We start from the raw sequence: 17200 nt of genomic DNA, 5'->3' as shown, positions 1-17200 counted from the left end.
GCTAACTCTGTACAGCTGAGTGCTGGATGGTATCCGGGTTTCTGTTTTCTTTGTAGGGAATTGCTCTGCTGGTTTTGAAGTGTTTTATCTCAGATAATATAGTTACTTCTGTTTGTAGTGTGTGAAATCTCTTCTGTCACTCTGCCATTATTCTTTAGGATATTTCATTTCTACTTACAGAACGGTAATGCATGTCTTCTGGAATATAACATAACTTATCTCTCTTTTTTTGGCAGTATAAATATTTGAGTATTAACACTGAGATCTGTTTCTCTTGATAGCTGGCAAACTTCCCCAGACTCTGTGAGGAAACAGAAAGGATTGTTGCTAACCACATTCGTGAGCGAGAAGGGAAGACAAAGGACCAGGTGAGGAGAGACCTTCCCTGGTGGTCAGGGTCCTTGTGGAAAGTGGAAGCTCTCTTCAACGTTGTTTGGTGGTCTCCAAGAGTTGGCGTATCCCTGAATGGGAAAGAAAAAGAACTGAGAACACCACCACATATGTTTATTTTTATTTATTTATGAATATTATACATGTGTTGCTATACTAACATCTTATGTATGTTAAAAATATAAACATATATAAAGACTTTAGAAAGATAACATTTAAAAGACAGTAATAGGACTTCCATTATTTTTTCCTCAATGCTCTATGAATCATCATGTATACTCTGGACATGTATTAATACACACTCCACTTTGAAAACCACTAGTCCAGAAACATACCAGATTTTTTCTTTGAGATAGGATGTCTTAACTTTTAATGGTCACAGTTGGGCACCAAAATATTCATAAATTCCTAAAATGTTTTGTAAAATGTTTAGTGCTTTTATTTTTCTTTTCTTGAAGAGACTGGATAAAGCTATTCATCAGCTTATCCATGGAACCTATGACTAAAAATGTTTAAGATATTTAAATTATATACAAAAATTTAAAACAATTATTTAAATATTTAAATAATTTAAAACATTAAGGATATAATGTTTTAAGCATTTCTATTTTGTAACATTTATACATATGGTTGGTAAAGAGTGACCTTGAAATTGTCTTTGAATCTTGGCTAGCTCTATGAATGAAAGATTATTTTCAGGTGAGGATAATTCATTAAAAAGGACTACATGAAAATAATAGAAGCTTCTTAAATTTAGGTAGATGTTTTCTTAGTTACTTATAAAATTTTATAAAGGGAAGCAGAAAGGTTTTCAGCTGCTCTTCAATTCCAGGACACAGCTGCAAGTGTGACAGCATGGAGAGGACACTGGCCTCTAGCCATGTGTTCACCAGAGAATAACATGTTCTTGAACAAATCACTTCTTGGGACAGTTGTTTTCTCATGTACAGTGTTGAAATGTTGGTATATATGATCTCTGAAGTCCTCTGTAAGTTAGAATTCTGGGATTTTGTGGTTCTTGGGTAAGTTGGAAAGGAGGAGAGAAAGAACTGGGTAGAAGGAGGAAGGCAGAATAGAAGAGAGAGGTAGACACAAACCATGGGGAGAGAGACATATGCAACATGCATATCTCAAAAGTGGAAGAAATAGGCTTTGTGACTTAGTGGAGGTAAACAAATCAATATTAACTCATGAGTCAGTAAAAACTAGCCTGGGTCCTCAGAATATATGACCCCAAACCAGGAGTTCTCCTACATACCTGATGTCACGCCTACTGCTGAACCAGGAAACAAATTCTGGTATCAGCTGTACTCCTGACCTTAAGTAAATAAGATAACCACTTTAATTTGTATTTATTCAATGCAATTCAAATGATACTACATTCTACTTAACTCTTAGGGATCCTATGTAAGAAAAACATACCAAAGAAAAAGTAGTACAATTACTATCTTAATTATCTTTTGTCAGTTCAGTTCAGTTCAGTCGCTCAGTTGTGTCCGACTTTTGCGACCCCATGAATTGCAGCACGCCAGGCCTCCCTGTCCATCACCAACTCGCGGAGTTTACCCAAACCCATGTCCATTGAGTCGGTGATGCCATCCAACCATCTCATCCTCTGTTGTCCCCTTTTCCTCCCGCCCCCAATCCTACCCAGCATTAGGGTCTTTTCCAATGAGTCAACCCTTTGCATGAGATGGCCAAAGTATTGGAGTTTCAGCTTCAACATCAGACCTTCCAATGAACACCCAGGATTGATCTCTTTTAGGATGGATTGATTGGATCTCCTTGCAGTCCAAGGGACTCTCAAGAGTCTTCTCCAACACCACAGTTCAAAAGCATCAATTCTGCGGCGCTCAGCTTTCTTCACCGTCCAACTCTCACATCCATACATGACCACTGGAAAAACCATAGCCTTGACTAGATGGACTTTTGTTGGCAAAGTAATGTCTCTGCTTTTAAATATGCTATCTAGGTTGGCCATAACCTTCGTTCCAAGGAGTAAGCGTCTTTTAATTTCATGGCTGCAGTCACCATCAGCAGTGATTTTGGAGCCCCCAAAAATAAAGTCGGACACTGTTTCCACTGTTTCCCCATGTATTTCCCATGAAATGATGGGACCAGATGCCATGATCTTAGTTTTCTGAACGTTGAGCTTTAAGCCAACTTTTTCACTCTCCTCTTTCGCCTTCATCAAGAGGCTCTTTAGTTCTTCTTCACTTTCTGCCATAAGGTTGGTGTCATCCGCATATCTGAGGTTATTGATATTTCTCCCGGCAATCTTGATTCCAGCTTGTGTTTCTTCCAGCCCAGCATTTCTCATGATGTACTCTGCATATAAGTTAAATCAGCAGGGTGACAATATACAGCCTTGACGTACTCCTTTTCCTATTTGGAACCAGTCTGTTGTTCCATGTCCAGTTCTAACTGTTGCTTCCTGACCTGCATACAGGTTTCCCAAGAGACAGGTCAGGTGGTCTGGTATTCCCATCTCTTTCAGAGTTTTCCACAGTTTATTGTGATCCACACAGTCAAAGGCTTTGGCATAAGCAATAAAGCAGAAATAGATGTTTTTCTGGAACTCTCTTGCTTTTTCGATGATCCAGCGGATATTGGCAATTTGATCTCTGGTTCCTCTAAAACCAGATTGAACATCTGGAAGTTCACGGTTCATGTATTGCTGAAGCCTGGCTTGGAGAATTTTGAGCATTACTTTACTAGTATGAGAGATGAGTGCAATTGTGCAGTAGTTTGAGCATTCTTTGGCATTGCCTTTCTTTGGATTGGAACGAAAACTGACCTTTTCCAGTCCTGTGGCCACTGCTGAGTTTTCCAAATTTGCTGGCATATCGAGTGCAGCTCTTTCACAGCATCACCTTTGAGGATTTGAAATAGCTCAACTGGAATTCCATCACCTCCACTAGCTTTGTTCGTAGTGATGCTTTCTAAGGCCCACTTGACTTCACATTCCAGGATGTCTGGCTCTAGGTGAGTGATCACACCATTGTGATTATCTGGGTCATTAAGATCTTTTTTCTACAGTTCTTTTGTGTATTCTTGCCACCTCTTCTTAATATCTTCTGCTTCTGTTAGGTCCATACCATTTCTGTCCTTTATCGAGCCTATCTTTGCATGAAATGTTCCTTTGGTATCTCTAATTTTCTTGAAGAGATCTCTAGTCTTTCCCAATCTGTTGTTTTCCTCTATTTCTTTGCACTGATCGCTGAGGAAGGCTTTCTTATGTCTCCTTGCTATTCTTTGGAACTCTGCATTCAGGTGGGAATATCTTTCCTTTTCTCCTTTTCTTTTTGCTTCTTTTCTCTTCCCAGCTATCTGTAAGGCCTCCTCAGACAGCCATTTTGCTTTTTTGCATTTCTTTTCCATGGGGATTTTCTTAATCTCTGTCTCCTGTACAATGTCATGAACCTCTGTCCATAGTTCATCAGGCACTATGTCTATCAGGTCTAGTCCCTTAAATGTATTTGTCACTTCCACTGTATACTCATAAGGGATCTGATCTAGGTCATACCTGAATGGTCTAGTGGTTTTCCCTACTTTCTTCAATTTAAGTCTGAATTTGGCAATAAGCAGTTCATGATCTGAGCCACAGTCTGCTCCTAGTCTTGTTTTTGCTGACTGTATAGAGCTTCTCCATCTTTGGCTGCAAAGAATATAATCAATCTGATTTCGGTGTTGACCATCTGGTGATGTCCACGTGTAGAGTCTTCTCTTGTGTTGTTGGAATAGGATGTTTGCTATTACCAGTGTGTTCTCGTGGCAAAACTCTATTAGCCTTTGCCCTGCTTCATTCTGTACTCCAAGGCCAAATTTGCCTGTTACGCCAGGTGTTTCTTGACTTCCTACTTTTGCATTCCAGTCCCCTATAATGCTAAGGAGATCTTTTTTGGGTGTTAGTTCTAGAAGGTCTTACAGGTCTTCATAGAACCGTTCAACTTCAGCTTCTTCGGCGTTACTGGTCGGGGCATAGACTTGGATTACCGTGATATTGAATGGTTTGCCTTGGAAACGAACAGAGATCATTCTATCGTTTTTGAGATTGCATCCAAGTACTGCATTTTGGACTCTTTTGTTGACCATGATGGCTACTCCATTTCTTCTAAGGGATTCTTGCCCACAGTAGTAGATATAATGGTCATCTGAGTTAAATTCACCCATTCCAGTCCATCTTAGTTCGCTGATTCCTAGAATGTCGACGTTCACTCTTTTGTGCTTATCTTTTGTGCTTATATCTAAATCAGTTGTTAACTTCTTTATGTTTCATGTTTCAGAGATTTGTTTTACTGAAATGACAAACTTATTGTCATGAAGACTGTGGGCTCTAGGTTCAGACTGCCTGAGTTCAAATCCAAACTCTATCATTTTACTTTCTGTGTAAACGAACAAGTTATTTACACTTGAGTCTCCTCATCTGGAAGTGAATAATAATGGTAGTTAACTCATAGGCATTTTGTGAACATGAAATAAAGTAATCCAAATAAGGTTCTTAGTTCTTCATCAAGTTGTTTTTGTTGTTATTCTTCAAGTTGTTTTTGTTGTTATTCCTAAAGAGCTATGACACACAGGAGACATGAGAAGTCATTTTTTCTTCTGATTTTGAGATGGACTTTCGCCCATCTACCTCTGATGGAGTGACTAATTCATTCCCCAAATGGAGTTAAGGGAGGGAGCAAGCATCTCCCTCCTAAGTAACTGTCTCAGGTGGCCTGGTCTGACAGTTAACCACCTGAAGAAGCTGGTGTTTGCTACCAGTAATACAGACATCTGTGGTGTAGGAAAAATTGTATGTTTTTGGTAATGTGAACATGTCAGTTTGCACAGATTTCACATTTGAGTTCTGAATTCTATGCTGCTTGAGGCCATATGTTACTTCTGAAGTAGTTGGTCAGACAGTGACCCATTTCCTTAGGCCTCTGTACGAGAACTGCTCGGAGGTATTCTTGCAGTTTTTTCAAAAAATGGCATTATTACCAACTTCTGCTCTGGAAACTTCTTGGGGGAAAAATTCTTGAGAATTAAAATTATGAAAAACCATAAATCTGTGAACTTTTTTCTGAAACAGAGGGTTTTTTGGAACTTCGATGTGTGCCTGCTGTTATTCCAGGTGCTCCCATACATCTAAATGCATGTTGAAATGATTGACTTTGTGGGTGGTTACTGCTACCAGGAGTAGCTTTACTTTTCTTGAATTAAATATTCAATAGCTGTGGGTGAGAAAGGCAGTGAGAAACTCTGAGAGAGTGAAAAGAAGGAGGAAAAAAATGTCCTATTTTCCTTTCCATCCCCCATATGCGACCTGGCTCTTTTCCTAGGATGAACACAGACTCCCAGTTTCCAGGAATATGAATGAGAACAGCCATAGTTGTGATTTTTCTTCCACTTTTCCCCTGTGCTGCAATCCAAGTAAATGTGCGTGAACGGCCAAGATATTCATCACAGCCTTTGGCAATGCTGAGAATTATGTAGATATTTTTCTCTTGATGGTGACAACTATTTATTTGTGCTTAAATATTATGGTTTATTGATCTAGACTCCTGGCCAAATGGATTTAGGGATATAAAATTTAATAGAATCTGGCTTTATTGTAGAAAGAATAGTGGCAGTGTTACAGATAATCTCATAACTATCACTCCTCCTAACTCTTCAGTTTTCTTCATTAAGAGAAGAAACAAAACTATATGATGCTATGAAAATTTTCATACAATTATGATATTATTGACCCAATAGTACCTGGGTATTAACTTTATGTTGGTAGTGGGGATGGTTTAGGGTGATTCATTTACCCTTTTTTGGTAGACCCCTTGGGCTTCACCATAATATTTGGTCAGATGACCAACTGAGATTAGCCATAAAAGCAGAGACCAGAGCATAGGGTAATGAGTGAGAAACAAAAATATGTGGCCATGTATTAACTATATGGGAATAAATTGCTCCCTTTAAAGTAAACTGTTCTTCAAGGCTGGTAGATAGTTATGGAATTTACAGCCAAAACTATTTATCAGGCATGCGTTATGTGTATCATGCTAGATTCTGTGGATAAAGTGATGAACAAGATAAGTATAATCTCTGCCTCCATGGAGCTGACTGTCTTGTAGGGAAGAAAAACATCAAACAAAATACAAAGAAATAATTAATCCCATTTGTGGTAAACACCTCAAAGAAAAGTATAGGGTTTAATAAATAAAAATATAGCCATGATATATAGATTATATGAGAGTAAATAGCATGATCCAACTAGGTCTTGGGCAAGGATCAGAGAAGGCTATCCTGATGAAGCACCTACTGGGGAGCACTACATAGACTTTGCCAGTGAACTGTTATCATGGTGCTTTGATGCACTCGGAAGTCACCTTCAGTGAAGCCTATTGATCTCAAGGAGGCTTTCTGTTTATTTGGATATTGCCTGTTTGAGTTGGTTGATGGGATACTTCTGCTCGCCTAGAGGGAGCTTAAAGAGTTAGGAGAGGAGAGGAGAAACAAGAGATGATGTTGCTATTTTGTGGCTAATGTATAGTGTCTGCAGGAACAGAGTGCTCTGAGCAGCTCCCTGTGGCCTTTTTGCCACGTGTCTTTTTATACATATGTCCTTTTGAATGTTACGCCTACATTTTAGAGGCATAGAATAATTCTAGGTTCTGTGTTAAACTGGCAAAGAGTACATGCCTTTAAACTATAATGCTGTTGTCTTCAAGTATGACTCAGATGTTTCACATAGATTTTTTGTTTTTGAATTTAGAGTAAAAATTATGAGTGTAATGAAAAAAAATAGTGCAACTTTTCATTCTAACTGAAACATTCTTTTAAAATTGAATAAAGATAAATAATTTGTAGAAAATTACTGAATTTAGTGTTTGAGAATATTTAAGATGGGTTTTTACTGAAGTGATTTTCTTTGACTTATAGGTGCTGCTATTGATTGACATCCAAGTCTCCTACATCAACACCAACCATGAAGATTTCATTGGCTTTGCAAAGTACGTGAAAATCCTTGATTCTCATATGCATTTTTCCTGCTGATTTGTCTCAAATATACATTATGAATTTCTCCTACAACCTCATCATCTTTCGAGAGTACATTCTGTGTCAGGATTAACTCTGAGTCGACCTACTGAGGAGGTCCGAGCCTCATGGCCTTGAGGTCATGTTCTCTGGCTAAGGGAGCTGACATCTTTATTGTGCAGCATGTGAAATCATATATAGCTCAGATACTCCTTGTTTTTGGATGATGATCTGCAGTTTGTACTTGAGCCCCCATAGATAAGCAGTAACAGATGCACATTTAAAATCAGTTTGGGAATAATTTCTCACATAAATTTGAAATATCAAGCATTCACAGTATATATGCTATTTGGACATCCCTAAGTCAGAATATGGGACTTCCAAGGTGGCTCAGTGGTAAAAAATCTGCCTGCCAATGCAGGAGACTCAGGAGATGCAGGTTTGATTCCTGGGTTGAGAAGATCCCCTGGAGGAGGAAATGGCAATCTTCTCCTGTATTCTTGCCAGGAAAATCCTGTGGATGGAGGAGCCTGGCAGGCTACAATTCATGGGGTCACAAAGAGTTGGACACGACTGAGCAACAGAGCACATACACACACACACACAAATCAGAATATAGAGGCCTATTTTTAAACCTGTCTTCTGTGAACTTAGATGTAGTCTTTTGGATGAATGTTCTCTTATCTATGAAGTGTATATACTTTATATAAGCTTTTCTATTTATTGCCATTCTATTATACACGTATTCCATTATATGCCAATATTCTGTTGCTGTATTCACAGATATTGTCAGGTAAGCATTTTTCTTAATTATTCAAGGTTGGTTATTTATTGTGTGATATTTTCAAGACCCTAAATTTACCATTTTTTTCTGCACTTCAGTGGAATCAGGTTTCTAATTGCTTTTAAAGAATGTTGATTCAAACTCTAAAATATGCTAATGGCATGTGAGTGATTCCAACTATATAAAATATAATTTATATAAAAAACAAAGAGACTTATGTACTGTTACTTGTACTATGTATTCAAGAACAGGGACAAATGAAAAAATAAGACACAAGAAAATGTAAAGCTAGACTGACCTAGTTTTACATTTTGACTTTGAGGAAACAGATATTTAGGTCATGTGATCTGAACTAAACAGTGGCCTAAGGAATTTATAGACATGTTTTAGAAAGGAAGGGCACAATTATTCAACAGAAAATTGTTTCATTCTAGACTTGGCCTACCCAGTAGTGTACAGTTATTACTAGTGTGTGGTACACTAGTTTTTGTTTTTGGTACGTTAGTTTTTTAAAACTGTTTTCCATCTGTGACTTAGTGTCAAGTTGTTACAACACAGTGATTAATGTGTTCCTTTGGACAACTGTCTTTTTAGCCACACTGCCCACTCCAACTTCTAAATAGGTATTTATTCCACAGACATATCACACAGACCTGTTCCCCTGTCTTCTAGCCCTGCTGGCTCTCTCTCACCGTCTGAATTGCTCATTTCCTTCTGCAAAATGACCAGTGGGAAGAAACTTAGACTCTGATGTGCCTTCTTGTCTCTAGGCCTGGAAGGGGGACCCAAGAATTTCTACGTGATTTTCTGGGTAGTCAGTGAACTCCTTGTGGCCTGTGCCCAGGCTCTACTCTAATTGCTTCGGTGGTGGTGGGGAATAAGAGCAAAAGAAAAAAAATTGTCTTTTAGAGGTTGCTTAATAATTGAAAAATACAGAGAAATGCATGTAAAAATTTTAAATGACACATTCTCACTTGCTTCTTTGAGGAATTTCAAAGAAAAAGAAATCCTTGAGTCATTCGAAATAACAGGAATGCTGCCTTTCATGTTGATTTTTTATTGGTTACAAATGCCGGTTGGATTCTTATAAAAATGTAGCAGATGTAGATATAAACTCGACACCATAACTTAAAAGTGAAAAGGATATCGCAGTGCTGTTCTGTTGTGGTTATCCCAACTCAAGGACGAAAGATAGAAAAAAATCATAACCAGTTTGAAAAGATTCAAATTTTGAACACATTTTTGTAACCAGCGCAACAATTTAAATTTCACCCCTATGTTCTCCTTGAAATGTTTTCCTCTCTAGTACTTATTTTTAAAGATAAATGTTCAGTTTATGTTCTCCAGTAAATTTTAATATTTTCTACCTCAGAGGCTGTTGAACTAAATTATTACATTGGTTAGGTTTTCAAAGGTATGTAATTTTGCAAATGAAAATACTTCAAGCACAGCCTTTTGGTGCAGTCTTTCTCTAATCCAGTTAACAGCCTCATTTTTCCAGCAATGAGATAGATTATGAACTTTTATGATATTGGGGGACTAAAACGAAGCATTGTTCAAACTGCTTTAGAAACCCAGCAACTTTGCACACTTCTCATCTAATTTAAACTGAACACGTAAACTTCCGTTTGATGGGCCGGTCTGGGAGTCAGTGTTCTGAATTCTTTTTCCAGGATTTGCTGCTGCTGAGGTTTGGGTTTTGGCAAGTCACTGAGCCTCTCTGTATCTCAGTTTATTGCTCTATCAAATGGACTAATAATAAAAAACAATCCCTGTGTTATATACCTTTCAGGATTGTCAGAAATTACGTGAAAGTACTTTTGAAAACTATGGTGTAGTCTGAAAAATTGGGAAAGTGCCCTACATACATATTTATACACATATATATGCACACGGGGGAATTTTGTTCTACAAGATGCACAATTTTACTCCATTATGACATTTTAATGACTGGATTATGATTGCCACTAAAAGATTTTTTAGTTGCTGATGTTATCTCCAAATGTAATATTTTGCACTGGGACTCAGAGGTAAATGTTCTTTCCTTTTGAATGCCAAGTTGGAGTACATTTCAGTGTGACATGGGATGATTATGATGATGAAGAAATGCTCATTTCAAAATCACTTTGAGGGGTTGTGGTATTTTTTGTGTGTGTGCTTTTAAAAATTAAAAAAATACGGTTGTAGCTATAAATTTTAAAGTTGGCAGGAATGCTGTTTCCATCAAGGAAGAAAAGTCAAGCCATATTTGAAGACAATTATGTAAGTATTTTTAAGCTCTGAAGATAGAAAATTAACGTCTGGAGTTGAGGAAAATAAACATTAATTTCATGAGATTTTTAGAGATTTGCCAAAAGAGGAGGACCACTCCTCAAGATTTATAGGATGGTGATGTCCAGAGTATTTTACACATGCAGTTTTTTTTTTCAACTGGGATGACTTTTTGTTCTAAAAATTACCAAATAAAAGAGGAAAACAAATTGCTAAAATTAGATTAATGGAAAATTAAGTCTCAGAGTAGTGTTCAGGACATCTCAAGTCTTCTTTCTGCTATAGAATTTATTCTGCCATGTTGAATATATGGAACTTTTTTTTTTTCATCTCCCAGCTATTTGTTAAACATGGACCGTAAAATATGTACCATGTGTAACGCGTCCAAGTAAGCACTGCTGTAGACATACTTTGGAATTTCCTGATTTCTGAAGGCTTGATTTTTCAGTCGTGATATAGTTTCTGAACCTTAAAGTTTAGTATTCCAGAAGGAAATGTTAATTTTCCTCATGACTTAAGGATTTTAATCTGTCATTCTTCCTGGTTGGAAAAAAAAACTCCATATTCTATTTTTCTTAATACAACATAATTAGTTTTTGTTATTTAAGAGAATGAACTATTCTAATTATTCCTTTATTCACTTCCTCTCTTTCTCAGTAATCCTGTTGTCTGAATAGAAATCAGACTTGTTAGCTGAATGCCTTGGGGAGTGAACTTTCAAATTCTTCTGCTCTTCTCCATTTTCATGGGCACAGTTTGCCTTCTGAGTTACTAAGATTTATGCAGTCCAGTGGTTTAAGAAAAATGGGCTCCAGATACAGGACGTTAGAATAATATCTCTATGCCACAAGCAGCAGACTGAGGTCTGTTTTTCAATCTGCTGAGTAGGTCTCTCCACCTGTTTTCTCACAGTTGAAATGATAGTGTGCAGATTTCAGTTCTTGTTATGTGAGCACCATGAAAATTCTATGGGTGGTAACATTCATTATATCTCTTTCCTGATCCCCTGGAATGCCTCTGTTACCATTTTACAAAAGGAAGTATATGTGAACCTTGGCACCAAATTCCAGAACAATTGTGATCTTTCCCTTTATATTTTTTTCTGTGTCCCTAATAGATAATCTTCTTCCATTATTATGATGTCTCTAGTTCCTATTCTTATATGAGAGTGTTCTTTCACTTATGGAATTAAAACTTAGGTATTAGATTATAGCAAGATCCTTCATTTGATTCCTTTGCCAATTTAGGAATTTAATACTTGGTCACTTACTAGGGCTGTTATCAGGTAGAAATATAGGACTGAGCAACTTCAAGGATGTCATTAATATCATTATTTGTTTAAAGAAGACACAAATTCCAGTGTTTCAAGCACTATTTAAAAATAAGTGGACTTACACTTATCTCTTTCATTTTCAAATCTGTTATTTTAAACTTTTTCATCTTGAAAATGAGTCTTAGGAGGTAAGTTATCTTTCTTTTATAGGCCCCCTTTCTGTAGGGTTTTCTTGCGTAATAATTAGCCTGAGCCTTCACTAAAGATCCTTCAAGGACAGTCAATATCATGTAGTTTTCTTCTTCCGTTGGCTTCCATCTGATTGGATGGAGCCAAGCCTACTTGTGATAGGTTGCATTCCTGGGACTCTCAGCAACTGTTTATAATCTTCTTGCTTCAATAGTCCTCCACTGTCTCCTGACTTTCCCCTTTATGCTCTAGCCATTCCTTCTCATTTTTGTTTTGGAACTCTTTATCTTCTGATCATGGCTTAAGAACTGCTTTTATCAGTATTCTCCTGTAGACCCTTTTCTCACTCATTGTACTGTCCCTGTCTGTGTTACCCACTGCAGTGGTTTCAGTTACCAGCTTTATATGATTCCTCTAAATCTAGATCTCCATTCCAGAACTTTTTCTTGGACTGGTACCATATTTCACTACATACTGGGCATCTCTACTTGTATATCCTGTGGAAGCCTCAACTCAGTATTCCCAAATTAAACTCATCATTTGATATAATTTACTCTTCCTCCATTGTTCCCACTCTCTGTGGGTGGTAACTCCAGTTGCTCAAATCAGAAACCTGAGTGTCTTTCTTTATTTACTCTTTGTTCCCCTCATCTTTATTTCCTTCCATCTTAACCAGGTCCATATGATTCTACCCTATAATATTTTTTGAATTTGTCCATTTCTTCCCATCATTATTGCTACTACTAAAGTTAGTCTTCTTTTGGTTGGGTTACTATAACAGTCTTTTTGCCCTTTGTCATGTTCTTTCTTATTTCTTAGTCCTGCTTATAGAATACAGGCACAGACCCAGAGCTTGTGGAGATCATGGGAAGGAGAGGTAACTGGAGGTTCTGAGAACGCATAATCCAGAAATGGTACTGACTTTGATTTTGAAGGCTGGGCAGGATTCCAACAGTTATAGGGAGGGGTTAAGGCTGGCTGCTTCCTGTCTTCCCTGATTCAAAGTCGATACTGCCTATTTCAGGGAGGGATTATTTAATAAAACACTTCTTTGATCATGCCACTTTCTGGCTCAGAAATTTTAAATACTTTCTGCTGCCTTCAGTGTAATGACCAAATTCTCCATAATTGGCCCTAACATAGAGTTATTGTACTAGGTGGCTTTTAAGATCATTTACAAACCCGAGTCTATAGTCCTATAGTTTTTACCATAATAATTTTTCTTTGTACAGCTTCCCTACATGCCCCATCTTTCTACCTACTAGCTTTGCATATGCTACTGCATTCTCTTAGAATGCAGTTGATTTTCTTCCTCTATTAAAAATTTACGTCGTTTTCTATGAAAATCTCAAATCAGATTAGACCAAAATAATCTTTTTGGTCTCTGAACATTTAGAGAAATTATCGTGTGCAATTTATTTGATAAATGGTCACACATACCCCTTGGCACATTCTTATATTATTATAGTCTTTTATTGCATATGCACATGGACATGGATAGAAACAAATAATGCAAAAGAATCTTTCTGAGCTGAGGTAAAAGTGGATTACTTTTCTTTGCATGTCTTTCAGTGTGCTCTTATTTTTATACAATTTAAACATCTTGTTGTATACTTTCAAAATCATTATGTCTCAACATTAAACTAATTAACCTAATTTGCTCTCATGTATTTTACTGTTCTGGTGAAGGCTTCCACAGTGACTTGTGTGTAATAGGAATTTATATGATTATAACAAATATACACACAGATAATAAGTTATAGTGGTAGTTATACCCCATGTTTGAAACAGAGGCACTTTTATTGGCTTTCTATTGCAGCTTCACATATTTATTTTTTCACTTCAGTTCAGTTTAGTCGCTCAGTCGTGTCTGACTCTTTGCAACCCAAGAATCGCAGCATGCCAGGCCTCCCTGTCCATCACTAACTCCCGGAATTTACCCAAACTCATGTTCATCGAGTCCGTGATGCCATTCAACCATCTCATCCTCTGTCGTCCCCTTCTCCTCCTGCCCCCAATCCTACCCAGCATCAGGGTCTTTTGCAATGAGTCAACTCTTTGCATGAAGTGGCCAAAGTATTGGAGTTTCAGCTTCAACATCAGTCCTTCCAATGAACACCCAGGACTGATCTCCTCTAGGATGGACTGGTTGGATCTCCTTGTTGTCCAAGGGACTCTCAAGAGTCTACTTCAACACCACAGTTCAAAAGCATCAATTCTTCGGCATTCAGCTTTCTTCACCGTCCAACTCTCACATCCATACATGACTACTGGAAAAACCATAGCTTTGACTAGACAGACCTTTGTTGACAAAGTAATGTCTCTGCTTTTTAATATGCTGTCTAGATTGGTCATAACTTTCCTTCCAAGCAGTAAGTGTCTTTTAATTTCATGGCTACAGTCACCATCTGCAGTGATTTTGGAGGCCCCAAAAATAAAATCTCTCACTGTTTCCACTGTTTCCCCATCTATTTCCCATGAAGTGATGGGACCGGATGCCATGATCTCAGTTTTCTGAATGTTGAGCTTTAAGCCAACTTTTTCACTCTCCTCTTTCACTTTCATCAAGAGGCTCTTTAGTTCTTCTTCACTTTCTGTCATAAGGGTGGTGTCATCTGCATAACTGAAGTTATTGATATTTCTTCTGACAATCTTGATTCCAGCTTGTGCTTCTTCCAGCCCAGCATTTCTCATGATGTACTCTGCATATAAGTTAAAGAAGCAAGGTGACAATATACAGCCTTGACATACTCCTTTTCCTATTTGGAACCAGTCTGTTGTTCCATGTCCAGTTCTAACTGTTGCTTCCTGACCTGCATACAGGTTTCTCAAGAGACAGGTCAGATGGTCTGGTATTCCCATCTCTTTCAGAATTTTCCACAGTTTATTGTGATGCACACAGTCAAAGGCTTTGGCATAGTCAAGAAAGCAGAAATAGATGTTTTTCTGGAACTCTCCTGCTTTTTTGATGATCCAGCGGATGTTGGCAATTTGATGTCTGGTTCTTCTGCCTTTTCTAAAACCAGCTTGAACATCTGGAAGTTCACTGTTCATGTATTGCTGAAGCCTGGCTTGGAGAATTTTGAGCATTACTTTACTAGCATGTGAGATGAGTGCAATTGTGCGGTAGTTTGAGCATTCTCATTACCAGTGCGTTCTCGTGGCAAAACTCTATTAGCCTTTGCCCTGCTTCATTCTGTACTCCAAGGCCAAACTTGCCTGTTATGCCAGGTGTTTCTTGACTTCCTACTTTTGCATTCCAGTCCCCTATAATGAAAAGGACATCTTTTTTGGATGTTAGTTCTAAAAGGTCTTGTAGGTCTTCATAGAACCGTTCAACTTCAGCTTCTTCGGCATTACTGGTTGGGGCATAGACTTGGATTACCATGATATTGAATGGTTTGCCTTGGAAACGAACAGAGATCATTCTATCATTTTTGAGATTGCATCCAAGTACTGCATTTCGGACTCTTTTGTTGACCATGATGGCTATTCCATTTCTTCTAAGGGATTCTTGCCCACAGTAGTAGATATAATGGTCATCTGAGTTAAATTCACCCATTCCAGTCCATCTTAGTTCGCTGATTCCTAGAATGTCGACGTTCACTCTTGCCATCTCCTGTTTGACCACTTCCAATTTGCCTTGATTCATGGACCTAACATTCCAGGTTCCAATGCAATATTGCTCTTTACAGCATCGGACTTTGCGTCTGTCACCAGTCACATCCACAGTTGGGTATCGTTTTTGCTTTGGCTCCATCCCATCATTCTTTCTGGAGTTATTTCTCCACTGATCTCCATTAGTATATTGGGCACCTAATGACCTGGGGAGTTCATCTTTCAGTGTCCTATATTTTTGCCTTTTCATACTGTTCATGGGGTTCTCAAGGCAAGATATTAAAGTGGTTTGGCAAACACCCTATTCCAACAACACAAGAGAACACTCTACACGTGGACATCACCAGATGGTCAACACCGAAATCAGATTGATTATATTCTTTGCAGCCAAAGATGGAGAAGCTCTATACAGTCACCAAAAACAAGACTGGGAGCAGACTGTGGCTCGGATCATGAACTGCTTATTGCCAAATTCAGACTTATATTGAAGAAAGTAGGGAAAACCACTAGACCATTCAGGTATGACCTAGATCAAATCCCTTATGAGTATACTGTGGAAGTGACAAATAGATTTAAGGGTCTATACCTGATATACAGAGTGCCTGATGAACTATGGACAGAGGTTCGTGACATTGTACAGGAGACAGGGATCAAGAAAATCCCCATGGAAAAGAAATGCGAAAAAGCAAAATGGCTGTCTGAGGAGGCCTTACAGATAGCTGGGAAGAGAAGAGAAGCGAAAAGCAAAGGAGAAAAGGAAAGATATTCCCATCTGAATGCAGAGTTCCAAAGAATAGCAAGGAGAGATAAAAAAGCCTTCCCCAACAATCAGTGCAAAGAAATAGAGGAAAACAACAGATTGGGAAAGACGAGAGATCTCTTCAAGAAAATTAGAGATACCAAAGGAACATTTCATGCAAAGATAGGCTCGATAAAGGACAGAAATGGTATGGACCTAACAGAAGCAGAAGATATTAAGTAGAGGTGGCAAGAATACACAGAAGAACTGTACAAAAAAGATCTTCATGACCCAGATAATCACGATGGTGTGATCACTCACCTAGAGTCAGACATCCTGGAATGTGAAGTCAAGTGGGCCTTAGAAAGCATCATTACGAACAAAGCTAGTGGAGGTGATAGAATTCCGGTTGAGCTATTTCAAATCCTCAAAGGTGATGCGGTGAAAGTGCTGCACTCGATATGCCAGCAAATCTGGAAAACTTAGCAGTGGCCACAGGACTGGAAGAGGTCAGTCTTCGTTCCAATCCCAAAGAAAGGCAATGCCAAAGAATGCTCAAACTACCGCACAATTGCACTCATCTCACATGCTAGTAAAGTAATGCACAAAATTCTCCAGCCAGGCTTCAGCAATACGTGAACCGTGAACTTCCAGATGTTCAAGCTGGTTTTAGAAAAGGCAGAGGAACCAGAGATCAAATTGCCAATATCCGCTGGATCATTGAAAAAGCAAGAGAGTTCCAGAAAAACATCTATTTCTGCTTTCTTGACTATGCCAAAGCCTTTGACTGTGTGCATCACAATAAACTGTGGAAAATTCTGAAAGAGATGGGAATACCAGACCATCTGACCTGTCTCTTGAGAAACCTGTATGCAGGTCAGGAAGCAACAGTTAGAACTGGACATGGAACAACAGACTGGTT

At 38.2% G+C, this 17200-nt stretch overlaps 1 protein-coding gene across 17 annotated transcripts in view; it reads left to right on the top strand.

The window, feature by feature from the left end:
* Window positions 1–17200, top strand: part of DNM3 (dynamin 3) — a 653888-nt gene that overhangs the window by 296718 nt on the left and 339970 nt on the right. For all 17 annotated transcript variants that reach the window (XM_081489464.1, XM_081489460.1, XM_081489461.1 and 14 more), the window contains 2 exons: window positions 282–368; window positions 7309–7379. In XM_081489464.1, the coding sequence (XP_081345590.1) occupies window positions 282–368; window positions 7309–7379 (158 nt within the window). The remainder of the gene's footprint in view (window positions 1–281; window positions 369–7308; window positions 7380–17200) is intronic.

Source organism: Giraffa tippelskirchi, chromosome 5 (genome assembly GCF_054371585.1).
Source record: "Giraffa tippelskirchi isolate mGirTip1 chromosome 5, T2T-mGirTip1v1.2.pri, whole genome shotgun sequence".
NCBI classification, from domain to species: Eukaryota; Metazoa; Chordata; class Mammalia; order Artiodactyla; family Giraffidae; genus Giraffa; species Giraffa tippelskirchi.
Note: the sequence above shows the minus strand (reverse complement) of the source record. Positions and strands in the feature narration are given on the sequence as shown.